At 41.1% G+C, this 27,879-nt stretch overlaps 1 protein-coding gene and 1 long non-coding RNA gene across 2 annotated transcripts in view; both read left to right on the top strand.

Annotated features, from left to right (window-relative positions):
* The window catches only part of RBM20 (RNA binding motif protein 20), a 99,601-nt gene extending 77,210 nt beyond the window's left edge, over positions 1–22,391 (top strand). The window contains exons 3-14 of the mRNA XM_030241471.2: positions 855–916; positions 1,074–1,165; positions 1,517–1,614; positions 5,441–5,584; positions 6,512–6,643; positions 8,567–8,646; positions 9,455–10,139; positions 11,987–12,085; positions 13,498–14,167; positions 16,509–16,628; positions 17,335–17,456; positions 21,322–22,391. Of these exons, the coding sequence (XP_030097331.2) occupies positions 855–916; positions 1,074–1,165; positions 1,517–1,614; positions 5,441–5,584; positions 6,512–6,643; positions 8,567–8,646; positions 9,455–10,139; positions 11,987–12,085; positions 13,498–14,167; positions 16,509–16,628; positions 17,335–17,456; positions 21,322–21,432 (2,415 nt within the window). The 3' untranslated portion in view covers positions 21,433–22,391. The remainder of the gene's footprint in view (positions 1–854; positions 917–1,073; positions 1,166–1,516; positions 1,615–5,440; positions 5,585–6,511; positions 6,644–8,566; positions 8,647–9,454; positions 10,140–11,986; positions 12,086–13,497; positions 14,168–16,508; positions 16,629–17,334; positions 17,457–21,321) is intronic.
* Positions 22,392–22,653: 262 nt separating this feature from the next.
* LOC127059759 (uncharacterized) lies at positions 22,654–27,175 on the top strand. The gene is made up of 3 exons (XR_007777908.1): positions 22,654–23,050; positions 25,681–25,762; positions 27,040–27,175. It is a non-coding gene; the product is annotated as an uncharacterized LOC127059759 (long non-coding RNA).
* The last annotated feature ends 704 nt before the right edge of the window (positions 27,176–27,879 follow it).

The raw sequence follows: 27,879 nt of genomic DNA on the forward strand, positions 1-27,879 counted from the left end.
CACAGCCATCCATGGTTGTTCTGGCCTCCTGGTGAGCCCTGCTCTACAAGTCCTTATGACCTTTTCTGTCGCATCACAGGACCAGCAGCTAACCACAAAGGCATGTGTTCTCATGCTGATGGTGGCCTGACAATAAAGTTATAACAACTTGTATGTAAGAAGGAAAATGGCCAGCAGATTAAATAGTACCTGATCCCTCCACACCCTGGGGATTTGGGATATTTGAACATAATTGCTTTCATGTTTACCTTTTACGCTATTCGCAACTGCTTGCAAAAGGTTTTGCTTTGGTTACTGCAGCTTGTGGGGCTGGGCTGAAGCAGACCCTGTCTTGGGCATGCTGGGCATTTCTTGTTTTCATTAAACACTTTAAAAGTGCAGGGGGAATGCCATAGCAGTGAGTTTCAGATCTGTTAGTTGGTATTTAATGCCCTGCCTCAATTGAATCATAGAAATGTAAATAGCTAAGTGTACTTTGACAAATGTTGCTGATCTAGTGAAATAATAAGCACTGTCCTGGCTGCCTTGAATACTGAACATGTTCTTTATAGACATTGCAGGAATTGAGGGTACTTAGCACCTTGCAGGATGAGGTCTTCAGCAAGAGTGAAATAACTTTATTACTAGAAATACACTAAATTTAAGAGCTAATACAGAGAAGGTTTCCTTTTGTAAAATAATTGATAATTTAACATTCAAATAATAAATCAGTAAATGCTTGGCTCTGACATCACATAGTGTCTTCAGCATCTCAGTGTTGTTTTTAGAATAAGGTAAACTGAATGGAAGAATAATCTTTTGTAAATTTGTCTCAGGATTTTTCCTGTGTTCATCGTCTCTTTGTTTCAACATAGGACTGGGATCAGCACATTAAGGGAAGTCTTCACATTCAAAAATGTATGGCTTTTTCAGATAAGTAAGTATTATTTTAAAGTGAATTCTTCAAACTGAATTGCTAACAGAGTATCCCTTACTTCAGTGGTTTTCCACTGGGAATTTATTGCCTAGCAATGAAGCTTTAATATTTTTGGTACATCATGCATGTCCCTAAAGTTCTTTTCTTTCTTTTCCAGCACTGGTATCCGGTGTATGTTAAGCTCAGCAGATGGAACATTGCATTTATCGCCCAATAATGCAGCAGTTTTCAATCCATCCAGTATTGAAGGTGAATGGTTGTATGTGCAGTAGTTAAAAACACTTCATTTAATTGAAAGGGAAATCAGTCTCTGAGGAGAACTGCATTTTTAAAATGAAATGTGATAAAAGTTTCCAAGGAAAAATTTTGAGAAGTTGAGTACAAAAAAAATGAAAGCCAGTACTGTACCCTTTAAAATATGAATTTATTTTTCTTTCAAACAATAACTTGTTTTCATATTACAACAAAACAGTGTATAATTTGGTGTAGAGACTGTGAAATTATTTACTATGTAAATGGGGCATTGCTCACTGAGCACATTAATGCAATTAATATGAGCTAAGATTTTAATGAAATGTGTGTGTGTAATCCATTATTTAGATTATCCACCAAATGTTGGCGCATCTTATATCGCTACACCAGCAAGATCCTTTGGCCAGCCAGGTCTTACATTTTCTTCTCCTCCATCAGGGGTAAGAGTGAGTACCTAAGCAAATTGATGTCTATGTTTCTTGTAGAAGATTGTTGTAGAAGCCACTTCTGCTAACTGGAATTAAAACCCTGAAGGCTTTCTTTTAGACAGTAGTCAGTATTTGCTCTGTTATTTCAACTTCCCTGGAGTTCTTTTATGCTTTTGATTTTGACCAAATATGAACTTGGTTGTAGTTTTGTTTTGCTTTGTTTTTTCCAGTGCTAACAGTTGTTTGCTTGTCAGAGTTATTTGGGGAAGTGGGTAAACAGATTTGTGTGTGTTTTCCATTGACTTTTTTCCCCCATTATCTGAATCTTTTTGACCCAGGAAGGTCAGCTTCAGCTTGGAATGAAGATTTGGATTAATTATGAGTTACCTTCAATACTGAGCCCACCAAGCAACCTTCTGTCTCTCTGGTTATTTGTAGCAATTGCTCTCTGCCTCTCTCACACTGAGGTCCTTCTCCCAGGTAGCAACAGTGGCAAAGACAGTGGCTGCAGCTTCACTGTTACTCTCCCGGAGGTCCCAGATCAGCTTTTCTGGATTAGCTTTTCCTTAGTTTATTTTAGTGTAGTATTTATATCCTCTGTTGTCACTGGTAGCCTTTCAGCAAGTTTGTTTTGATGTGGAGCCTTCCATGGTTTAGGTTTATTAATCCCTGCCCTGCATTCAACACAGGTACCCAGTTTTATATTGCTCTAATGCACACTTGAATTCCTAGCTCTGTAGTAAAAAAATGGCAGAAAAAAGAACCAACATTAAAAGGAGTTCTTACACTGACAAAGCAGGAATGTCTTAAAAGAGAAAAAAAAAGGCAAATAAAAGCAAACCATATTCATAATGAAAATACAAAGCTGTTAGGGTTAAAATGAAACTCATCACATATCAGAAAGTTACAACTAGAGCTGGACACACCAAAGACTTATGTTAGGGCGTTCATGGAATAGCAGCAGTAATCCAGGGGTTCAACTTTTCACCTTGTTAACTTTTATGTATATATCTCTCCTGATGTGGTCTCAGACACTCTGAAAAGCCAGGCTGAGTTGTGTCCCTGTGGCACTCCAGTTCACATCAGGCACTGCTTGCAGAAAGTTCACCCAGATTTCCTTAATCCAGCCAATTTTCTACAGTGCAGTTTTACTGTGCAAGAGGTTATTTGAAGGGGTTTCAGCTTCTGCCTGTCACAGAGACTGTGAGTGCAGGCCAGCAAAGAGCAGAGCTGCTCATGACAGCTGCCTCCAAGGTCAGAGGTGGACTAGTAGTGGGTGCAGAGGAATGTTCCTTTTCATCATGTCTGTCAACTTCGCAACAAATGAAATCACTGCTAATACCAGTGTCATTTCTCTTTAGAATCTGTCGCTATTTATCATTTAAGCTGCCTGAAGAAGTCCTCTTCTGAATGACCTGCAGTATTTTGAGATATAAAACAAACAATAACTTTGATTTTCCTGGATGCTGTAAATCCCTTTTTTCTTCAGAAGCCTATTGGATGAACAGGGAGCTATATTAGAGGTGTTAAGACTGAGTTTGCCAGCTGTCATTCACTCTGCAACCCAGGTGGCTTATAATTTATTACACCTTTGCACGGTAGTATTCACTTTCAGCTAAGCTGCTGCCATTTAACTGAGGAGTAAGAGATTACACTTGACCCTGCATGTAATCATAAACAAAGTGTTCAGATTTCTGGAAGAGCTTGCTCTGTGCTGTCCATCTGCAAATAACTCTATCCCTCTGTAAAAGGCAAGTGCTACCAGTCTTCACTTGGGCATGGTGAGCCATTAGCACTGGAGGGATGAGGTTGGCAGTTTCTTACTATCTTTAGAAAAAATTTCCTAAGAAGCTTGAGAAAAGGATAAAAAAATTTGAAAAGCAAGAAGCACAACAACAAATGTAAGAAAGCAGCTGTAATAAAAAATCACCAAATTGGATGGGTGAAATAAAATGGTGAATAATATGAGGTACATTTTGCTGTTGTACATAATTTTTTCTAGATTTTTTTTTTTTTAAAGGCTTCCAGCTGCATTGGTAACCCCTGGTAGACATTGGTTGCCAAGAAAGTTAACTTTGAGTCTTACTGAAAATTACATTCAACACCAGGCATGCAACAGCTCCTCTAACTTCCTGATTGTAAATATGGAAGGTGTATATTCCTTTTCTGGCCATGATTTACAGCTCTGTTTAATGAATGGATCCAATTTAACTGCAATCAGCTGACAACATTATTGCTTGGTGCAGCCTGTTGATTTCTGGCATGAGTATGTGACCACTTCTTAATCAAGAACTACAGCAGGTTCATGGCATAGCATTTTAATTTAAGCCATTGACAATTGTGGGGAAGTGGCAATGTCTTACAGTTGTTTGATTTAATGTTGTGAGGGCTGTGTGTGGGAGCGTGGGCTCTGGAGCCGAGGCACTGAAGAGCTGAGCCTTTCTAGTCCAATATACTCTTACATACCATCTTTTAAGAGATCTAACAAAACAAACAAAAGGTGACTGGTGACCTGGGGTGTTCTTGCACAGGGACTGCATTTGATGTTTCCTTTTCCTTTTCCTCTAGCTGTAGTAGTGTTCTTCTGTTCTGTGCTGCATGCTGCCTTGCCAGATGCGTGCAGACATCACTACCTTTTCTGTTCAACTGGAGTTGAATTGCTTCATCTTTTTTTCAGGATTAGGTCTTTGTTATTTTTCTGCCAGAATAAAAACCTTACTTCTGGACATTTTTGACTTACCTTATGCAACTGAGTGGGCTCTGTGAGATGCAAGCTCAGTAGCAGATGACTGTGTAATGCAGGGTTCTAGTGCAGCAAAAATACAGAAATGGTTGAGTGGTGAAGTCTGGAGGGAAGGCAACAGGATGGAGGTGTAAATAAGATAACATTAGCTCTGTAACTTGTGAACTTGCTGACAAGCCAAACATTTGTGATGGCTCTGGTGAACTTGATCCCACAAGATTACATGATTTGCATCTTCCCTTGAATGGCACAATTTTAACTGAAGGTAGAGTTACTTCTTCAGTAAAATCCTAATGCAGAGGTCATAAACATGGAGGTAGTCTGGAAAGATTTAATCCTGTGTGAGTGATGTTTTGCTTGTCATTAGCTATGGTAAATTAACATTCTCTCTGGCTGTACCCTGATGCCTTTTGCACAGGGAGTATAGAGCCTGCTTCCCATGCCAAGGAGACGGGCAGCTCTTTCGGAACTGCCCCAGCACTCCAAAATAGACTTCCACCCTTGGGAAGTGATTACCACTCCAGTGCTCTGTGCCTGAGCCAGCCCAATTTGGGAGCTCTGCCTCTCTGCATGTCCACTGCTCACTGTGCCCCCAGGGGGAAGTCCTTCTTCCTGTTTGTTGTTGCAGTGAGAGGGAAAAGTAGCAGGTTTTCTAACCCCAGGTTCAGCTGTGTGTCCTCTCACAAGTCAAGTGGGATCACTTTTACCCCAGGCCCAGTCTGTTCCATGAAGAAGGATTTAAATTTAGTCCCTGCTATCCTGAACATCCATGTAGTCACATAAACTGATTTCCAATATCCATAAATTCAGCAAGGACTGCAGTGAGCAGTTAGTTTTTGCAGGAGTATTGTTGATCCTGTTTGAAGGACAGTCTCCCTTCTAGAAATCCTCTCTGGACTTTGCAAAGTCCAAGGATGGAGACTCCATTGCACTGCAGCTAAACATTTCCATTTCCATTTGTACTTCTAAACCAGGATTGTAAAATGCAAGTTTTAAAGAATATTTTTTTCTTAATAGCAGGTGAACAGAGCATTTAATTTTTTGCAGAAATGTAAAATGTAACATAAAAACATTGGTTTGAGTTGGATTTTTTTTCCCCAGTTTCCCCAGAGGAAATCTACACTGGGTCGAGTTGTTCACATTTGCAACCTCCCCGAGGGAAGCTGCACAGAGAATGATGTCATTAACCTGGGCCTCCCATTTGGAAAGGTCACCAACTATATCCTCATGAAATCTACTAATCAGGTACTGTACATTTGGGGTTACCAGTGTTGACATCTGTTGGCATAAAGACATAAAGATATGAAGACATAAACATGAAGACAAGTCTTTGGGGGGAAATCTCTTATGTAGAAATAGAAACTTAAATATATGGAACATGCTCTCAACGTGAAAAAAATTTGCTGGTCACTGAATTAGATGAGGATGTAAACATGACCACATCTAAAAAAGTACTTCTTTAAAAATCTTGGCAATCTCAATTAAAAAGTGTTGTGAAACTGCACTTTTACTATTTTTTTAAAAAACAATTAATTTCTGCCTTCTCTCAGCCATTTGTTAGCGTTACTTTCAGACTTCTCTTGTTCTTTATAGTAGCTTAAGTATACCTTAAGTATTTTAAGCATACCAGTAGTGTAAGCTGGTAAGAATAGAATATCTTCTCTCACATTCCTGCAGCAGACAAAATGGATGGATGTAGAATCCATGCTAGTGGAAAATGTTTGAGATTGTAATGTGTAAAAATCACAGAATCATAGAATGATTTGGGTTGGAAGGGACCTTAAAGACCATCTAGTTCTAACCCCCTGCCATGGGCAGGGGACACTTTCTGCTAGAACAGGTTGCTCAGAGTCACATCCAGTCTGGCCTGGAACACTGCCATTCAAGGAAGATTAGATACCAGTCATTTAGTTTTTGACTGAACCACCATCTAAGGTGACATATTGGCTTTAATATCTGGTTTGAAACCATTATTTACAGTTAAAGAAAGAATGAGAGAAAGGTTGAGTATTATCATTTCAGCTTCAGGCCTGGAAAGCTACCCAATTTTGTACTATCAAGACATTTTGCATGAAAAGCATCCAGAGAAAATTTACTGTGCTGACTTTTCTCTCTTTTACTTTGTATTCTTAATTATGTAATAGATTGTAAAGTTCTCTCCATTTGTGCTAGGCCTTTCTGGAAATGGCTTACAGTGAAGCAGCCCAAGCCATGGTACAGTACTACAAAGAAAAACCTGCCATGATAAATGATGACAAGTTACTTATTAGAATGTCTAAAAGATACAAGGAATTACAGCTGAAGGTAAGATGGTCATTCTTGATCAAATTAAATGAGTTTCCATGGCACATCTGGAGAATACATTTTAAAAGATTATTGCTGATTACTGATTTCTAATTAATGCTTTAATATGATGGAAAAATAAATAGATATAAATTAAGGAATGTATATTATTGATCTTTTACACTGGCTCTTATTTTAAATTGTATCTCTTGGAAGAGACCCCATTTTCTATGATCCTTTCATACCATTCTTTCAAAAATCCCTTCTGGGCTTCCTTGTGAGCAGGCTCCCTACATTGCTTGGTCTAACAAATGTCTAAAACACAGCCATGTGTAAGATACAACATGTCAGCAAAAATAAGATAGTTCTGTGCTTTTAGTCATTAGGCATTAGGCCCAGAACAATGCTTTTTTCACTGCTTCCATGCTTGAGCCATAGCAGTCTTGACACCAAGCAGTGGTAACAGGACTAAACAGAATACTGATTTCTTTTTATTTCTTGTGAATGATCTAAGTTATAGAGCAAGTGGTTTTGGTTTTTTTTTTTTTTTTTTTGATTGGTTGGTTTGTTGTTGTTGTTGGTTTTGTTTGGGTTTTTTTTTTTTTTTTTTTTTTTTTTTGTTGTTGTTGCTTTTGTTTGGTTGGTTGTTTTTTTTCTTTTAACATAGAGTCAAATCAGAGCAATATTCTTTAGACTTTCTGTAGAGTGTGTGACACTTCTGTTCTGGACACTTGAGTGATGTCCAGAGATCGCTGCTCTTGTGAAAGTATTTATAGAGTCTTATATACTGCCATGTAATGCTAAGAGAGTAATTTTATTTCATGGTGACTTGGACCAGAACTGGCAATGCAGAGCTTAAGAGCTCCGTATTGTATTACCTAACACAGCACAAAGCTATTTTGTAGAACAGCTCAGTAATGTTCCAATTTAATGTTTGGAGTCCCTTTATGAGCCTTGGGGAAAAAAAAATGAAGGAACTCGGATGGTTTGGCTTGACCTTTGGGAAAGCCTCTTTCTCTCCTGTATGTTTATACTAGCTTAAGAAGACTTAAAATGAGTTGCCAAAAGTTCATAAATCAGGGCAGACTTTCCTAATGTGGTACAGGGAGGGGTTCAAATGTTAGGTGGTGGAGACTGTGCATCTTGACAGAGAGGCAGGAGTTACCCAGGAGAATGTGATAGTTTGCCAGATTCCAGGAAGATTTTTCTGCTTTTCAATGGCAGCTTTTCACATCATGGAATTCTTTTGCTTCGCAAAAAAAGAAAGCAAATAAAAATACAAAGAGGGAAGTATGCATGAGCTGGCCTATACTGCTACAAACTGCTGAGTTCCTGCACAATTATGTTGCTCATCTGTGTGCGCTCCAAGTGTTTGAGCAATTGCGAGCACTCCAGCCTGTGTAGGGCATCCTACCTCAGAGTAATCAACACACCAGGATACATCTTGCATTTAGCTTGTCTGAAGCTCTCCTTGTCTAAACATAGTCCTTTAGAGCTATACTGCAGAATGAATAACTCTGAGATTAAGAGAAGGCAGTTCATACCTAGAGGATCAGAGATAGGCTGCTATACACATTTGATTCTGTATCAGAAAAATAGTCAGGTTTGATTCCTCTCCGATCCAATTCCTAGAAAATGCTCTGTAGCGATTGTGTAACAAGGTTTGAAAACAAGCTAGTTTTAAAAGGCTGTTCTGGCAGGCAGAGATGAGGAGAGACTGCTACAACGTAATGGAGCAAATGTTCTGTTTGTATCATTTTACTGCTTTGATCGTGCTGTTGAGAAGGCAACTGCAAACTAGAGTGTAACCACAACACTGAAACTAAGTATTTCCAATCCTAGTACAATTGAACGAAGCATGGATACTATTTCTTGAAGGACAAATCACCTGTATCAGCTTGGAGAGTAGAGTGGCATGCTAAACAGTGTCCTTGTTTTTATTAGAAACCAGGTAAGAATGTGGCTGCTATAATCCAGGACATCCACTCACAGAGGGAGAGGGACCTGCTGCGTGAAGTCGACAGGTAAAGTTTCTCCAAAGTTTGGAATTGGAAATCTGTAAATCTACAGGTAGAAGGAGCATTGTCTGTGTGCTTCCCTCTTGTATTTAATTTGTTTTCCTAATTGGGATTTCATTTATAAAATAGTATATATTTTTATATAGTTCAGTAGTTGGTACAGGGCCTGTATAATGAGATCCAATTGAAACTGTGCATGTTATGAAAATAATTCTTTCCTACTGATTATGTCTCAGAAAGTATGTCTGGCATGTGAAGAGCATAAAAATGAAACTGTTCCACTCTCCTTCCTGTTGACTGAAAAGCATAAAGGCTGGGGGTGCTTTGAGACCAACTGGGAAGGAGGCAGTTCAGATTAAAATGTATTTGGGTACATTTATGATCTCTCTGACTTCTGGAATTTTCAGTAAAATTGGAGAGGAATCACAGTCCTAAAGCATCTCTTTTAAACAGGTGGCCTTTGTCACTTTTGTGTCAGAGATGCCCTAGCTGAGTGAGTATTATGGGTATACACATTAGGGTCATTGTAAAGGTATTAACATATTATAAGCTTTTAATGCTAAACGCCTATGAGATGCTTTTAAGAATGAATGAATATATTCTTGACAGTTCTGTGGGGATTTAGTTAAGCTCTGTGGCTATGACACTGCCTTTTCTCCTGTTCACTGTTTGCAGCTGTGCAGTGCATGTCTGTGAAAGGCCTGGGGTCTCAGGTTTGCAGTCCCCGGGGCAGTCCCCATGAGCTTCCAGTGTACAAGAATTGATAGACAGCAGTAGGACAGCCAGTTACAGTAGCTGCCTTTTCCCCCTGCAGCAGGTACGGCACTGAGAGGCCCCGCTCCCGCAGCCCCATAAGCCGCTCGCTGTCACCTCGGTCCCACACGCCCAGCTTCACTTCCTGCAGTTCACCACACAGCCCGCTGGGGACCAGCAGGACCGACTGGGGAAATGGGAGAGACGCATGGGATCAGTCCCCCTATTCTCGACGGGAAGAGGAAAGAGATAGCAGAGAATGGCGAGAGAATGGAGATGAGAAGAGGGACAGGACTGACACGTGGGTACACGAGAGGAAACATTATTCCCGACAACTGGACAAGTTTGATTTGGATGAACGGCTTGAAGGAGGCAGAGGACACCGAGAAAAATACTTAAAGACTGGTTCCCCTGGGTCCCTTCACCCTTTATCTGGCTACAAGAACAGAGAAGATGACTATTACCGAAAATCCTCTAAGTCAAAATCTGACAAGTTTCAGAGGCAGCTGCAGGATTTACCTGGGAGATCTAAGAGAAAGGAAGAGGCAAAGTTAAGGGAACGCAGGCATTCTTACAGCGAGGACACTGCCAGGGAGGAGGCAGCTGAACAGAAGCACAGCAAAGCATCTGAGGGCTCCAGGCAAAAACAAAGTGATAAGAATAAGGTTAAGAAAGCTGAAAAAGACCAAGAAGATGCTACTGCTGAAGGCAGTGATGTAAAGGAAACCAAACCTCCTGAGAACGAGGTAAATAGAGATCTAAAGGTATATGTAAGAAGTTTAAGTGGTGAAGTAGTACATTTTCTGAAATATCTTAGAGAATTTGTTGTGGGTGTGATGCCAGCAATATGATATGTTTTTCCATAATAAAATTATGGAATGTAGTCATAGAAGAAGTCTTGGGAAGCCATGTTGTCCATGTTTTTGCCTAGACCATGCAGATCTATTACACTCTTGTGGTGTTGGGTATATGGACATTATCATTTTGTGTCTAGCATAAAACCTTTGGGTAACAAATGAGGGGATGGGGTCAGACAGCTGAAAATGAAACCAAGTGACAGTCTGCTAGTTGCATGCAGGTTGTGTGTGAAGAGGCAATTGTCCTCCTGCTAACTCTGTGCAGAATTCCCCATAGCTGTTCTTTCTGCATCCATCACCTGCTTCCGCTGCCAGTGAGGAGAATTGAGTTATCTGGAAATTAAGTGATACTTTACAGAGGTGCACAGTATTTATACAGGGAGGTGGTTGCTATACTATTAAAATGGGGAATGAACTTTTAATGAGAAACATTTCTTTCTGGATGACTCAACAGAGCAATTGTTTCTATTAATCATGTGTCCCTACCCTCAACTGTGGCAGAGATAATTCATATCACTCCCTTCAATGTTCTGGCAGAAATCTCTTCCCATGCAAGAAACCACTGAATCAGTTCACCTATAAAATTATGCAATCTCTGGAGAAATACTTCCAGTGGTAAAGTGGCAATGTTTGTGGTTTGATTCTCCACTGGGAAGAAGTAGGAGGGGGAACACATCCAGATGCCTCATTTGCTCAGTCTCAGTACAGCCCATACTCACATTGCCACTGCTTGGGGATCTGGTTACTGGCTCTCGGCCATCTTGCTGCCCCAGGTGTCCCCCAGGGATAGCTGCTGCCATCCACCCCCAGGTCTGTTGGCACAGGAGGCTGCAGAGGTCCTTGGCTGACCAGGGCTCTATCTCTTGCTTGTGCCTTTGTGCTGCTGGGGTCATTGTCGGTTGTTTCCAGTTGATCTTCATCTCCTGTGGGGCTGAGTTGGTGAAATTTCCTAGATTTGTAACTCACTAGTCTGTAACCAGCAGCAGCACTGCCTCGTGCCATAGATAAGCATGTTTGTACCACCTTTTATCATCTTTCTCCTTTGGCTGGTATTTTGCTATGATGTGTGGTTCCTTGGGAGGAGACATCAGAGAGAAATGTCAGACAGCATCCTAAATCACACTCCTCTGCATGTTTTCCAAGTTGTTTTACAGTGGCTTTGCTAAAGACATACCTCTCTGGGGACTATTGTTAGTAATTTATTTTAAAAGGAAGAAATAGTTTTGTATGCTTTGAACTCACTTTGGCTTTGTCCCTCTTTTACTAAATACGAGGTAGTACTGTGGTTTTCTTCTTCCCTAGTATGAACTGTACAACCAATTCCATTTTCAACTGATCCCGTGTCAATAAACAAAACAGTTGAGGTCTTCTGCAGAGTTTAACACTGCTGCTCTCCTTACCACATCTGAGCCAACATAACAAATGTGGGTAGAGAACAGAAGAGTGGAGGCTGGAAATTTTAATGAATTGATATTCTCCCCCACCTGTCTTTCAGCCAATTCTGTGATATAAATTACACCTCTAATTTTGTTTAAAATTCTTTTTCTTAATTTTTATTTGTACAGCTCTACTAATGGAATTTATTGTTGGGTCTTTTCCCACAGCCTAGTTGACTTGCATAAACTTTAGAAATAAAGAATGTGACCTTGTGAGTGACTTTCCTTCTCTAAACCCAGAATAGAAGCATACTAGAGCACCGCTGTGTGTTGCTATACATGTATATGTATTTATTTTAGCTTGAAAAAGAGGAGCAAGTTCCAGTGAAGAGCTCACCTTCAGATAATAAACAAGAAAAAGAATCTGGAGAGATTCTGGAAAACACAAGGAAAGAGAAGGTTGGTGACACGTTGTTGGTGTAGCTTCTTTGAGAAAATGATTGAAACCTCAGGTTTGGTAGAAGGTTCTCCCAAATGAAATATTAACCCCTCATGAAAAACCACATAAAGGGGTTAGAGAAGGAGCTTGTCTAAATTAGCTTGCCTTACCTTGACCTCTGCTTTAAGGGACAGCTTTTCCTGAAGTCTCCAGAACTCTTTTTTTAGTTACTCTTTGCTCATGTACATTGCTTCACATACATAGCGCTTGGCAGGGGCAGCTGTGAGGAATGTATGCCCAAGTGAACTGGGTAACTTTGCAAACCGTGCCCAAAAATAGGAGATGCAGTCAGTTAGTAGGAAAAGAGGGGACTGTGATGAATACTTTTTAGAACACTGGCCTTATGAACTATAGATGGTAGTCTCCTGATTGTTTCTGGTTTTAATTAAATAATGCCTTTACAGCACCCCTACTGCTGCATTGCAATCGGGGACAGCAATGTCCCTGGAATTCCTCCAGCTTCATTTCTGTAGGGTCATGGGTTGATGGTCAAATATGGAAGATACTGATATCTGTTGCTGCAGAAAACTGATCTCCTGGCAAGAGCAGTGCCACCTCACAGAGTTTTCATGCTGTTTTAGGATTCTAGGAGGGGAAGTGCGGGAATGGCCGAACAGGAGGAGAATACAGATTATTAATAGATTGTGTGTACACAAGGAGTCTGGGAGTTGAAATCTAAGATGCAAGTGTGTCTTAAATGTAAGATATACCTTTTAATTCTAAGACTTCTCAAGTCCAGTGTTAGTGCCTAAGTCTTGTAAGTCTGAAACTGCATGTATGAGGTATTTCAGAATATGTGCCTTGGGGTATAGCTGTAAACCTTCTTTTTCCAAAGTTTAGGCCAGTGGCTCCCAGCACAGTCCCTGGCAGAGGGATTTTGCTGGTTGAAGGGAATGACTACTGAAGGAAGCCATATTTTTCTGAGTCACCATGTGAATTTAAAGGACCTGGTCCAGGAAAGTGAAAGCCAACATGGCTTGAATGGGGTTCAGTATATTTTCATTGCACTGAGAAGGAGGCAGAGGAAGGGGAACACCTAGTAGTATAATTGCATAACAAAGTGTGCTTTGTAAACATTGTGCCTTACTCTATTGCTTACAGAAAAGCAAGAAGCAGGGGATTGGAGAGACTGCAATCCCCAAGGCAGTTACAGAATCTTCACAAAGAGAAGTTTATGTAATAATTCAGTAGAGATTTTTTGTCTTTGTGCCTAAGGTTTAAAATCACAGCACCAAGGCATATCACTCTTTGAAACTAAAACACAAGAGGAGTTAGGCATGGCCATATCAAGATTTTTCCTGGTTTCAAGGATCACTTTTTACAGTGATTGTCTATAATCACCAATCTCTCAAATGTTTTACATCTGTGACAGGACCGAGACTGGGAGAGCGGAAGTGAAATAGAAGGTGAGACCTGGTATCCTGCTAACATGGAGGAATTAGTGACAGTAGATGAAGTGGGAGAAGATGATTTAATTATGGAGCCTGATATAACTGAGCTTGAAGAAATAGTCCCAGTTGATCAAAAAAATAAAGCTGCTTCAGAAATGTGTCCCTGTATGTCAACCATGTTAGAACTGAAAAACGATCACAGCCACTTAACAAGAAGTGAAGACAAATTTGCCCATAAAGCTTTAGAAACAAACTTCAGAACAGCAAAGGGCAGTGCAGCTTCTAGTGGCTGTCAGGAAGATGATGAGGATGATGATAATGATGATGCTGTAACTGAAGCATCAAGCCTAAATCTGGACCCTGAACAGAAGCCAGAGGAATTGAAAGAAGACCAATCTGCTAAGCAGTCTGATTGCCAGCAGAAGGAAGGAAAAATTGATAAGAGCTCCGACACTCGTTTAGAGCCTGAAGATCACCAAATACCTTCTGTTCATCTGAAAGAAGAGACTCTCCAGCTCCCTGATACATTTATAGATGATTACAAACAGATGGGATCACAAGAAGCTGAGAGCAGAGAAGTTACGGAAACGCTCATTAAAAACGCTAGTGAAGAAACAAGACATGGAAGCCAAGAGTGTCCAGAGGCCAAGGGTAACTACTGCTTTTTTTCCCTTCAGCCTGCAGAGAGCCTTGCATGTTTTCTCTGAGAGTAGACTGAAATTTATTGCTAACAAGAATAAGTGTTGTTAATAGTATCAAGGCTTGTCCTTGGAGCAGCTTAGTAAAAGAACCCCAGTGCCTTTGGCCAAACTAAATCATTAGAGCCTCTTAGATGAATAGTGTAAAGGAAATATGATAAGCAGCTTGCAAGCTTTCTGAAAGGCATAAGCTGCTATAATTGTCATGTCAAGGTTCACATGAGTTTAGCTGAAGTCCTTCAGTGCCTTGCTAAATTTATTTTGAATTGTCAATGAAATGAGTGACAGCCTCTGAAGGTCAACAGAAAAGTATCTGTAATGTCTGGCTGGCTCCTGGACAAGGTGGGTATTCTTACACACTGTACTGAAGCATTATTAATGTGGATATCATGCATAGATTGTTACTTCTCAGTCCCTGTTCATGCAAATATATGCCTTTTGTCAGGACTTGCCTTATCATATCCTGTTATCTACTGCATGCTGCCTTTAATATAACTGATAGGATGTGCTGTGAGATAATGCCAATAAATGTAATCATAGCTACCTATTTATATTTTAGCTGTCAGGAAAAAAGGGATCTTGAGGTCTGAAAGTCAGTTCAGTTCCTTATCATGATACTTGAGCAAATGGGCTGTGCATAGTGAGATGAAGTGAAAAACTACATTGAGTATGTTGGTCAGAAATGCTCTTTTTTAATTGCTGCCAGAGCCCATGTGATGGACAGGGGCTTTTGAAAAGAAGGTGATGGAAGATTTTTGAGAGTGCAATGCTGGAAACATTTCACGTGAACAATTGATTTTGAGCTAACTTCTTCCTCCGGGACAGATTTGAAACTCACTGGTTTTTAATACTTGCCTGACTGGCCTGAAGACACCTTGCCAGACTTTGTGTGTTTGGAGATAATATTGCCATGGGACTGGGAAGGGCAAAGTTGGCTCTCCTGGCTTCCTGGGCAGCCAGCTGATGAAAGAGTTGGGTGTCTCAAGAGCATATTTACTAGTGTTTCCAGCATCTCAGCTTCCAGCTTGTCAGCAGGGAGCCTGGAAGCTCCAGGGCCTCTCATGCTTCCCAGGTTTCTGACATGGACTCGTTATCTGGGATTTGCAGTCCAAGGCTCTAGGCCCTCTACAAATGCAGCTGCCTGCTCAAAAGCACAGAAATCAACTGAAGTGGGACTTTAGTTGCTGCAAAGGCCCTGAGTGCCTAAGCTTACCAGCTTACTGGGGGTCTTCCAGGTTCTCTGCTGCAGTATTGGAATCCTGGGGTAGGTTTAAAGTTAACTTGAAAGTCAACCAGTTAGGATTTTATATTCTTTTCTTTTGAATCATGCAATAGGCATAATTAAAAGTGAAGAAAAATTCATTCTCATAGCCAGAAACTGTAGATCTTTGAACTACAAACTTGAAAGACAGGACAGGTTTAGTTTCAGCAAAATATGTTTGTTTTATAAGAAAATCTATCCCTTATTTAGGTGAAATTTGCAATGCAGTATGAATTTTGTCAGGGCAAGTGAGGTAGTTCTTTGATGTAAGGACTGAAAAAGAGGAATCTGACCAGTTTATCTGTATTTCTGTAGCTCTGTGATAGCAAATTCCTCTTATTTTAAAATAAAATTAATCATGGGAAGGGACATCATCTGTTCTTTTGACTGGCTATATCTACCTCAGCAAATCAATCCAGTGTTTCCACATCTTGAATCTCCTGCTGTGTCAATTAGTGTCAGCCAGCAGGGACCAACCATCCCATCCCTACTATTCAGAAACTAAAATCTTTTAGTAGCTTAGAGCCATAAAGCAGGAACCATCCCTTGGAGAAGTGAGGATGGGAGAAGAGTGGCTCCAGGGAGAAGATGCTAATGATGTTGCAGGGATCCTACAAAAGGCAGGTTTGGAGAATTGTATTCATCAGGTCCTGCTGCCCCCACCATCTCAGCAGCCCCTGTGTCAGCCCCGCTGCAGCACTGATCATGCTGGTGGTTACAAAGCTGCAGTCAGGCCATGCTTCTGCCAGAGGTGTGTGATGTTGTTGGTCTAGATAGAGATTAAAATACAAAAGCCCTCCAAACATAGCATTAAATTAGAAATAGAAAAATGGTCTACTGGGAGAAATCAAAGTGACTGCACACCATAGTACAGCTGCTGGAGTTGCACCAAACAGGCCTCTGATTGGAATGGAAAAGCATTTTTTCCTGATTTTACTTCATTTATAGATCCATTCAGAAAGTGTTCCCAAGAAGCTTACTAACGTCTCTTTAATAAACTGTTCTAATTCAATACATTTTTTTATTTGTTAAGCAAATTCTAGGTACTTGGAAATGAGATCTCTGGAATACCCGGAGGTAGAGCCTAAACAAAGGCCCTCTGCAGCAGGCTGGGAACAAGAGGACGTCTTCACCGAGCTCAGCATTCCCCTGGGTACGTTGGGCCGCCCACTGCAATACCCAGGGCTTACAACAAGATGTCACTTTAAGGCTACTTGCTATATTTATTTTTCAGAACAGATGTGGGGAGAGAAGGAACAGAGTATATGACAGACGGGTAGCTGTTGAAAGAAACAGCCTTTTGATTCTAGATCATTGCTAATTCATTCCAAATGAATGGCAAAAGGCAGCTGATGAGATGAAATAAGTTCCCTTGGACTATATATGAAATACGTATGAAAAAATACTTAGTAATTTAAAAGTCTTTGGCATAAAGTATAAACAAAAGTATTGGCTTTACTGTGTAAATACTGATTATGAGCAAAACACCTGGAAGAAGTACATCCTCAAAAGCAATCTGTGTAACTTGAACATGTATTTACGGCTAAAAAGTATTATTGCTTTTCTAGCCTTTGAGGTTACAGAGTGAAGTTTCCAGTCAGTATTATAGCAAAATAGATTTTAAAGCATGTATATGTAAGAGAGAAGAGAAAAGGTGTGTTTTCAATGCACAAGATTTTAAAGTGCAGCTCAATATTGCAAAATTAGGGAAATCAGAGAAGTGAATCCAGGATTCAGTCTTCTTATTCCTAATATTTAACTAAATAGCACATTTTTTTCTTTGAAAACAGGTTTATTATGGGAGGCATAGGATTTTAACTGACATTTCAACTTTAATGTAATTCAGAATTTCTCAACAGGTGTGGAATTTGTGGTGCCTAGAACTGGGTTTTACTGCAAGCTCTGTGGGCTCTTCTATACAAATGAAGAGACAGCAAAGACAAGTCACTGCAGGAGTACTGTTCACTACAAAAATCTCCAGGTAAAAACACACCTGAAGCTACCTAACAACAAGCTTGTGGAGTGGTTTGTGTGTACAGTAGATGATGCGATAAAAAATTAGTTTTTAGTCTGTGGACAGAATTCAGACGAAGTGAAATTCAGGCAAACAAACTTTTCAGTAGTTCCAATTGTTAGCATGCTAATTTCTCCCTCTCAGGTCCTTGAAATCAACTTCTGGATTATAGGTAAAATGAGGCCAGGTGATAATTTGGTCTTCTCACCTACATTTGGTCCTTGTGACTAGCACAGCATGCAACTCAGATCATTAATTCTCTGTTTCAGAGGGTCCTAGATGTTTCTGTCACTGGGAGTGACCCCAGCAGTAGCAGTGTTCAGTACATCTTACTGTCAGGAGCATTAAGCATGACATTTGTCTGATAACATAGCCAGAGCCATTTCTGTGCTGGTGTGGGTTTCTCAGCGTGTTTCAGCTCGCAGCTCTCTGTGACACGCGGGCTCTGCGAGGCATTTCCCGTGACCCTCTGAAATCCCCTCCCTGTGTGCAGAGCACCACTGCTGGGTCATTTCCATTGGGATATGCAGGAGCATGTCAGTGCTTGTTGCTCCATAAGGATGTAACAAAAACATGTCAGCAGTTGATAACAGCGCAGGAAGACCATGTGTGCCTGCAGTTCAAAGACCTGCTTTTGTCACTTTTGAGATGCTCCTTCAATAGAATCAGTCACAACGGCCTGAGCATTGCCTGTCCCATTCTCAGGGCTCCTCAGAGGAGAAGGCCTTAGCTCCCACCCCCAGTCCCTCCCTGCCTGTGAGCAGGGTATGTACACTACATACACACTTGTGCTGTCATTCTCATACTCTTAGCAAAAGTCATGGCAGAGCAAAGCAGAGCTGCTCCTCCTTTCTCTGCTCCTTCCTTCTGCCCACAGTAAATGCAGTAACTCTGCTTCTGTTCAAGTAATTGCTCTCTTTCTTTAGGTGGCTAGTAGGCATTGACACTCACAGTCAAGTAATTTCTCTGGGAGAATTTTCTTCTTGGCTTTCCTGAAGTTCCACAGCTGTAATTATACAAAGGCCTCTGGCCTCCAAAGGCTTCCTACAGGGCTCTGATTCTTGCTTATAATGGACCCTCCAAGTGCAAGCTTGAAAAACAGGTGCCCAGTTTGCATTCCTTTTTTCGCTTCATACAGAAAAACCCAGAGGGATTAACCAGAGGTGGCACCACTCAGTGCAGGCTGTGTATCCCATGCAAGTCTGTCCCTAAGAAACTCATTCTAAAGAAAGATTGCAGCTCTTGCCCCTGCCCCTGGAAGCTGGTTCTCTGCCAAGAAGAGGGATTTTTCTTTTTTACTTTTCTAACTTATTTTGTTAAAGTCATAAGAAACAGGCCGAACTAAAACTGACTTAGTGTGAAAATAACCTCCTTTTCTCCCTATTAAGCCATTTCCCATGAGTACTGTGGTAGATAGGTAACACTGACTTGAGATAAAAGAACAAAGACTATAAAAGCTGTTAAAATTAAATCTGCCAAATGCAGTAATAAAAACAGGCTGTTCTGTCAAGCCATACCTCTTATCTTGCTACATACAGGAAGCAAATGTCTCGTCCAACTTTTGCCTGCTCAAATGGAAACTTAGTAAATTTCAAATCACTGTTCTGTGTTGCTAGAACCCTTTTAGTGTCCAAAATGATCATTTATGCATTCTGCAAGGAATACCAGGCTTCTCCTGTGATGATGCAAGTTAACAAGTGTATTCATCAATGTAGGAACTAGAGACTCTGATTGTAGTGGAGCTATGGGAGTGCTGCTGCAGGGTTCCTGTTCTCCTACCTGGATGCCAAATGCCATCAACCAGCGCCAACAACAGTGTCCCAAATTGTGTCACAGCTTCGAGTCATTTACAGCTGATTTGCTACTTGTTGTCTTTCATGTGATCTCCTTGAGCCACATCCAAAATATACGTGCAGTGCTTGGATTTGAATGCAACACTGAACAGCTTGTTTGCCAATTTTCTTCCAAAAGCCTTGTTTATATGATGATAGTTTCATCTTGAAGTAAGTTTAGTCAACTTTATCTAACTATGATGCCCCTCAAATAACATCAATCACTGATAAAAAAAAATTAGCTGTTTCTTTGCCAGCCTTGCAGACTTTTTGTAATTTTTAATTCTCTTCATCATAATGAATATTTGTGATGTTTGTATTTACAGATACACTGCAATTCCCATGTCCAAAAAAAATCTATATTTTTACCATTCCTTCCTCCACTTCCTCCAGCTACAGAAAGCTGTCACCATTCATCTGGTGGGAGCTACCGTGGCAACTCAGTGCAGTATTTCATACTGTTTTCCACTGGCTTTATGCAGTATTTGTCAAAACTTGTATTTAAATGAAAAAAAACATGCATTTTTTGCTATATATTAATCTGAATCTCAAATTTCAAATCTGGTCTTTGTGATAGTCATGACAGCTGGCAACATCAGCTAAAGGTATTGGATTAAACTCAGTCTTATGTTGGTCGGTGTTCATGAAAAGCCCCAAAAGCTTGGGTTATCCAATCCAGGGACAAGTGTTAGTGATTTATTACAGTTCATGCTGTACAGAACACCTCTCCCAGCCTTTATGGTCCCTATATCTCTGTATACTACTGTAACATTTACTCTGGCTTTTTGCCACGTGGAATTTTGCACCCAGAGATCAGGACTGAGAGTTGTGTAATTTCCACAGCCCAGTCTCTCTAGTCAGAGTAATAAGGGTGCAGTCCATGGGTATGTCCATTCATTACCATTGCTGAGTAACTTTCAGATGAACCTCTTTTTTCAAAACTTGTATTTATCTGAGAGAATGTGGCAATTCTAACACAGCCCATATTTTTACAGCCATTTTTCATTTGATCTCTTTCCCATGGATGCCAAAGAGTAAACTGTACTCGGGGGAAATCCTGCAAGTAGAAAAAATTTTGCAGTGATGTGAAAGAATCTTTTCAAAATAAATCAGAATGAGTAAATAGCTAGGAAAGGAGTTTTATGATCCTAATAATGTGTAGATCAGTTATTCCTGAGTATGATGAAGGTGATGTGTCATTAAGAAGAATACCTCTACATTATTATGTTGGAATTTCCCAGGTGTCTTTGCACTAGCTGCTGCTGGAAAAGCTTCTTTCCATCCGTTTCTATGTCAGCTGACCTTGAATAAAGAGTTTGAGCACTATTTTGAGACCCATACCCATTCATCATCCATTTTGTGTGCAGCTCTGCCAACTAAGAGCACTGCCAAAAGGCTGAAAGCCTCACTGGCCATGTCTGTTCTTTTAAATCTCAGTGAAAGGCTTTATCTTAGAGAAACACAATAAAGGTAAATACTCTAGCCAAACTGCTAAATTGTGTTGATTATTACTGAGTGTGATTATTCCCTTAAAACAAAATGTTCTCGTGCAAAAGGTGTATCTCTGAGCTGAAAATATAATATATAAACTTTAACTCAAGACTCTGAAATCACATTTATGTTCTGACACAGCAGTACTTTCCTGGCAGAATTCAGTTCACTCAGTGGAGTTAGTTCCTGCCCTATAGCACAGGGGAGTAGAGAAGAGGTGAGGTCTGGTTGCACAGACTGATGGGGAGTAGAGTCCTCCTGGTTCTGTCACCAGTTCCCCCCATGGCACACAGTAAAGCTCTGAACTTCTGAGGCTCTGCATGTATTCAGGTAGTTTACCTGACACAGCCATGTTTTCTAGCTTGAGTTTTCACCAAAATGGGGCTTCTGTGTGCTTTCTTTCCTTTTGAGATATTGGAAGAGTTAGAGCTCTAAAGAGGCATAAAGAATCCTGTGTTGAATATTTTCAGTTTTGGTAATAATGCTTTGGTTTTTTGGTGTGATTACAGAAGTATCTATCCCAGCTTGCAGAAGAGAGCCTGAAAGTGAAGGAAGAAGGCTCATCTCTGCCTCAGGATGACACTGGCATCGTTCCTCACTTTGCAAAGAAAAAACTATGATGCAGATGAACTGGAAGAGCTGTAATGAGGGAATGCTGATACTTTTTTTTTTTAATTTCTATGATATAACTATCAATTTGCACTGTACAGAGGAGGGGAAATAAAGAGCATGTTCCATGCATCTATGCCCAGAGTGCCATTAAAAACCAAAATGCCTGAAACTGTTTCCCACGGTGAAGCAATGCTGGCATATCTGTTAGAAGTGGAGCAATTCTTTCTCACACTCTGCGTGCTGGGAGTGGTTTCCTAGATTAAATCAGAATTCTCAGGGATTCTTAAAGTTTTAGTTCTGATGTAACATGTCAGGTCAGGTGGAGTACTTAGCAGCACTCAGCATCCTCCAGTGGACACTGGAAGGAAAGGAGATGTGACTATTTATAGGCTTTAATGTTGCTTAAAATATCTTCAGCCATTTCACTCATTGCCCCAGTGAGAAGTAGGATTTGCATTGAATATCTAAAACCATTTTGCTAAAACTAGTGAGTAGATGGCATAATGTAAACCCCATCAGCACCCACCTTCATGTCTTAGAGCTTGGTGAAATGACAAATGTTTGTGTTGTCAAGCACTGACTGTACACTGCCAGTGTTGTGCCAATTCCAGGGGAGCCACAGTCTGTCCCAGGGACCTCAGAGCCCGAACCCAGCACAGCAAGAGCAGTTCAAATGCACGTGCTGACAGCCAGCCTGCTCTGGTTTCAGCATTTTCCATGGTGTGGTCAGGGTGTTCTCCAGGGACCGTTGTGTTTGAAACTCTTCATTTTGATAATTCTAAAGGGTGCCAACTTTGAGTCTTACAGACTTGAAACTCTCATGAGAGGCTTTTTAAAGTGCCACATGTTTGGACCATGTCTCTTTTAGACATTTTATTCAAGATCCTTGCTTTTGAGGTCTTTTTGTTTTCTTTAAAGCTTGCTTTTCCTCAGCTTGGCAATGTTGAATTTTCCTGGTTTTTATGGAAAGATGCCAGATTTCTAATATTGTTTTTGTATTTTATTTCCCTGAATTTTTTAAGGTGAATACAACAACTGATGGCTCATGGAGCACTGCACTGAGAACACAGGATGCACCAGCAGCTCTGGCATTATTATGACCTATTGTTTCTGCACAGTTGTTGCTTAGTATTTTGCAAAGTCCCTTTGAAATGCACTGTACAAGTTTCTGGTTCATTTCAATAGGGCTTTGTGTACTAAAGTGAATACGCATGCAAACCATTGCCAGGATTGATCCCAGACTTTATAAAATGCCCTGTGCAATCTGGGCAGATAGGGATTTGCAGGCATTTCCATTCTTTGCCTGACTCTAATATTCATCACAATATATTCTGTAAAAATTGCTGGTACTGGATGTCCTCTTTAGATGTTGTGCAGAGGAAACAGTTTCCCAGAAGGTTCTAGCTTTCCCTTGGAGTGACAGGGATGTTGCACAATATTGCAAAGTGGCTAAATTGCCAAAACTGCTTCCACCATGTATTTGTTCCATTTTGTCTTGTGCCAGCAGCTGTGCTCATTCTCTAAAGTACCCTGTAGCCAGGCAGTGTCGCTCAGAGGTGCCTGGTGTTGTTGCCTGAAGCCCTGTTCCATTCCATGGCCTGTGCTTTCCACTTATTTTTACCAGAGGTAGGTTCAGATTTCATAGTTGGAATTCCTGCTTCTTGCAAGTTGAGGGATTCTTTGCATCCCAGATTCAGACAGAGCCTACCAAATAACAAGGGGAAATGAAAAACATTACAGCCTAAATCCTCCTTTGTCCAGGTATGAAGTATGTTAAGACTTGTGTCCATCAGTCATTTAAAACAGCTAGTTTAGTTTTAGTCTTGGAGGAGGAAGTTTGTTGTTTTGGTGGGAGCTTTTTTTGATTTTTGGTGGTGTTGTTTTTTTTTTTTTGGGTTGGGTTGTTTTTGTAGGGGTTTTTTTTGTTTGTTTGTTTGTTATGTTTGTTTGATTGTTTTTTGTAGGGGGTTGATTTTTTTCCCCTATGGAGAAGGAAAAAACCCACCAATATTGCAAACCAGGTATTTTTCCTTCAAGGGTTGGGTTTTCCTTTGACTGTTTGTTTTTCACATTGCAGTGAAACTTGAGCGCAGGGCTGTTAGGACAAGAGCTTGTATTGCAGGCTGTAAGATGATGAAAATGGCAGTAAAGATTGTGCAATTGTCTTCTAAAGTGCAGTTCTCTAGCTGGTCATGTTTCATCTGAATATGAAGTTCCCTTCGTGCCCTTCAGCACAAACTGAACACAAGGGAAGGAAATCAAGCATCAAATCTTTGAAGCTAACCCTGCTATCAAACTGGGGCTCTCACCAGCCTAATGGGAGCTTGTTAGACCATGTGGTTAAGCTTAATTGGATGTGAGACATAGCTGACTGTATATCAAAGTCATATGCCTCCAGCAGCTTTATCCCCAGGTAACCTCAAATGAGAAATTATCACTGTTATTATTCTTTATTTGTAGCGCAGCAGAAGCTACAGGTCCACTGCCTTTATTATAGGCAAGGCACAAATCCACAACAAAGACTTTCCCAGGCCAAAGAGCTTTAAATCACACTTTCTGAAAACAGACAACAGGTGGATACAGGCAGGCAAGGAAAGCAGCAGGTAACCATGAGATTTTGACTGGCAGCAGAAGAATAATTAAAATGAGTGTTTACCCAGGGGCTTATTTTTGGATTTATGGGAGATGATTCAAACTACTTTCCCCCTCCTCTGGTTCTGAACCAGGTTCATTCCCTTTATTCACAGCTTGCAATTAACCTCCTTTTTTTTCCCTAGACAGTTGCATTAGGAATACTAATCCCTCCTTGATACAGTTGGTCCTGGTATCCTTTGGTCCCCAGCCATTTAAGTTTCAGTCTCCAGAGGTGGGGTCTTGACCGAGGCTCAGCAGGAAATGTCCTGGCTCCAGACACCTTGTTTGGGTCACAGCTACAGGCCCTTGCCTGCCACTGAGGAAGGAGGTGGCTCTAGATGGCATCTTTGCCCTGTGCAGTTTCCTCTTCTGGAGGGAGATGACTCAGGTGAGCAGTGCAGGTGCAGAGCCCAGCCCCACTGCTGTGATCAGAGCCAGACATTTGTAGGGCTGGTTTGGACACCCCATCCCTTTGGACTCTGTCCTGACAAAACAGCAATCTGCAAAATCCTGGGAACAGCCAAATGGGCACTTCCCCTTCTGAGAAGGTCCTTTCTCCCCGAAACCTCAACAGTTGAAAGCAATCCCAAGTCTCAATTAGCTCCTAATGATGCCCATGATCAGTTTGCAGCCCCATGCACTTTGAGAACTCAGAGATAATCTCCTTCCCTCTCCAACAGGCCATCATGCAATGCTGACAGGCACTCCTCAACTTGTCTCTACTACCTATTCTGCTGAGAAAGAATTCTGCTGTAGGCAGCCCCTTACCTTCCTCAGCTTGTGTAAAAATGTGTTGTTTCTTTTGGTTTATTATATTAAAATATTGACTTTTTTTAGTTGACATAACTTGTCATCACTATAATCCACGCTCTTTATTTATATATATATATATATATATGTATATAGCACAAAGCAGGCTCAGGTCTAGCCAAACAAATATTGATATTTAAAAAGGAGCTTCCTTAATATATCAAAACCATTTCAATACATCTCAACCAAAGATTGCACTTTTATAATAGGGATTATGTTTTTCATCTCTGTGAAATCTGCATTGATCTCAAATAGTCTTTAATGTCAATCTGCAACCTACTTCCTTTGAAGAAAAAAATGAAAGAATTAAACATTTGCCCCATTAGATCAGACAAAGTTTCACACTGGCTTTAACACTAAATTAGTGTTAGGCTGGTTATATTCAGGGTTTTTTTTCTGTTCTCTAATGATTAAGGCTGTGATTTGTTGAATTATACTTGAACTGGACCAGATGTACTATTTATTGAGCTTATTTAATCTTGTTAATTTAAGTTTTGGTTTGTAAACAGTTGAAATTTGTTAGTACTTGTTTAATTATGTAGGACCTGTCACCAATATTAACTGATCTGTGTAACTGATTGCAAAGTGTTTCAATTTGTATTTCTTAAGAAGAAAGATTTTAATAAAGAGAATTATAAAGCATATGCATTGGTGGGCAATTGTCCCAGAAACAACATGCTTCTAGCTTCCCAGGCGATCTATTAAAAATCAAAGTGAATAAAAGATAGTTTAAGGGGTAAGAATGAAGCAGGGGTGTAAAAGGTTTGCTTTTAAATATAATTTTTACAAGTTGTGGTTCGTGGTTCTTGCAGGGAGTTCCCACTGTACAGATTGTGACTGATTGCCATCAGCTGGTGCTGAAGTTGAAGTGAGCACATCTCAGCAGTTCACTCTGTAATTATCATTAATTGTTATTACCCACTCCTGTCCCTCTAGATATGTCCTTACTTCCCTTTTTCTCTTTATTTCCAAATGAACTGGGCAACTTGTCTGTTCCCACTGGCTTTTTGCTGTCTCCATCCAGATTGTCTTCTCAGCATTCTGAAAGCATCACATAAAATATTGCCCAGCCAGGAACCTTCTCCATGCCATCTCAACCTCCGTCCTTTAAGTTTACCCAATTCTTTTGTTTCCCTTGTCCTCTCCCTTTGCCTTTCCTGATTTATCTTTTTTTCAGCAGTGTTCTCCCCAGTGCCACCCCAGCTATACAAGGACCTTTCTCACTCTGGCCTTCTCCTGGCTCACCACCACTGCCACCAACCAAAGCTCCTGGGAGGAAATACTCAGCCTCAGCCAGGGTGACCTAAAGACATTCTTGTACTAAATATTTAAAGAATGCAAAGAGGACAAAAGCTGAGGGGAGACTTTATCACCAGATCTGATGAATTCATTCAGTGGAAAACACAGAGAGGAAAACTGAGACGCCAATGTCTGGTCCATGTGCAAGGCATGGCATGGGGCACTATCAAAGCATGAGCTACACCTCCCATCCCCCTCTCTGGGAGGGAAATGGGTCCTGTCTGCCCCGCTGAATGGCTGGGGAAATGGACAGAAAGGCTGGCAGTCAGTTTTCTGACTCTGCAGCTCATTAAATCAGTGTCTTTTAAGTAACTGTTTTGCAGGTGAGGCACACATGTCATATATTTTAAGCACAAATGTTTTCAGTTCTTCTGTCCTGGATGTATTAAAACCTTTGTTCGTGTGAATCTCACTGGGGCTGTGAATCTCTTGCTCTAGAAATCAGGCAAATGAAATCATATATTCATACCAAAGAAAAAAAATCCAAACTCTGGTTGAACTCTGGTTCAAACACAATGTTTCAAATCCGGGTTTTGTCATGCTTAGTATTCTTGGTGGAAAAGGGAACTCAGGTCTGGAAAACTTCACAGGTGACCAAAACATCAGCTTGGCCTTTTGACACAAGGCTACTTGACCCACAGTGCAGGTCAAGGCTGTCCCAAAACAGGAGCCCTCTGTGGGAAGCTGACCAGGAGAGAGAACAGGGGCATGCAGGGAGCTGGGGATGGTGCTGCCTGCTTTGGGCCAGGCTGACATGGGGCTTGCCTGGGGGACTCTGCCCTGGTACATCAGCTGGGCTGGCAGGCACTGTGTGGAGCAGCCTCCCCCTTCCTGCTTTTTCAGTGCCCTGGAACTGTGCTGTGTTTGTGCAGGTGGCAGCGAGGGCAGCCCAGAGAACAGGTTTGCCTTGGCTTACGTTCCCACGTCCAACTCCACTGGCCTCCACGGATCTGTGTCAATAGGGCGAGATCTCCTCACGTGCTTCGCTCACTGATGCAATGCTGCAATGCAAGGCCATGGGAGCATGTGGTATGTATTTGTGGAGGGGAAGTTCCCCTGGCTGGGGACAAAAGGGGGACTCAACAAGAGACAGGGATCCTCCCTAAAACATCTTAGTGGAACTAGGAATGCAGCAGTGGAACACAAAATACCAACGAAGATTAGCATTCAATGCCCTGAAGTTGAGTCAGGGGAAGTTTAGGTTGGATATTAGGAAAAGGTTCTTCACCCAGAGAGTGGTTGGGATCTGGAACAGGCTCCCCAGGGAATTGGTTTCAGCTCCAAGCCTAACAAAGTTCAAGAAGCATTTAGACAAACAGCACATGGTGTGAATTTCTGGACTGTGCAGGAGTTGGACGTGATGATCCTTGTGGATCCCTTCCAACTCAGAGTGCTCTGTGATTCTGTAGTTGTCATTGCAGGGCCTGAGCTGGTCTTACTGACCTGGTGGTCAGCAGTCCTTCCCAGCTCTCCTGCCATGCCCCACCTCCCCTTTCCTTGCCTTCAGCAGAGTTATGGTGCATTACAGATCTGGCAATCTGGCCCCATCTTTTTGGAACAGTCTTGTACTAATCTGACATGCTCATGGCACCATGGGAATCTCACTCCCCAGATGAAGAAGTGAAAGAAACAGAGGTAGTCTCCATTTTTTCCTTCCTACCTGTCCCCTTTTGCTGCCAACGTCAGGAGGGCCCTGGGAGCAGTGGGGCCAC

Source organism: Serinus canaria, chromosome 6 (assembly GCF_022539315.1).
Source record: "Serinus canaria isolate serCan28SL12 chromosome 6, serCan2020, whole genome shotgun sequence".
In the NCBI taxonomy this organism is placed as follows: Eukaryota; Metazoa; Chordata; class Aves; order Passeriformes; family Fringillidae; genus Serinus; species Serinus canaria.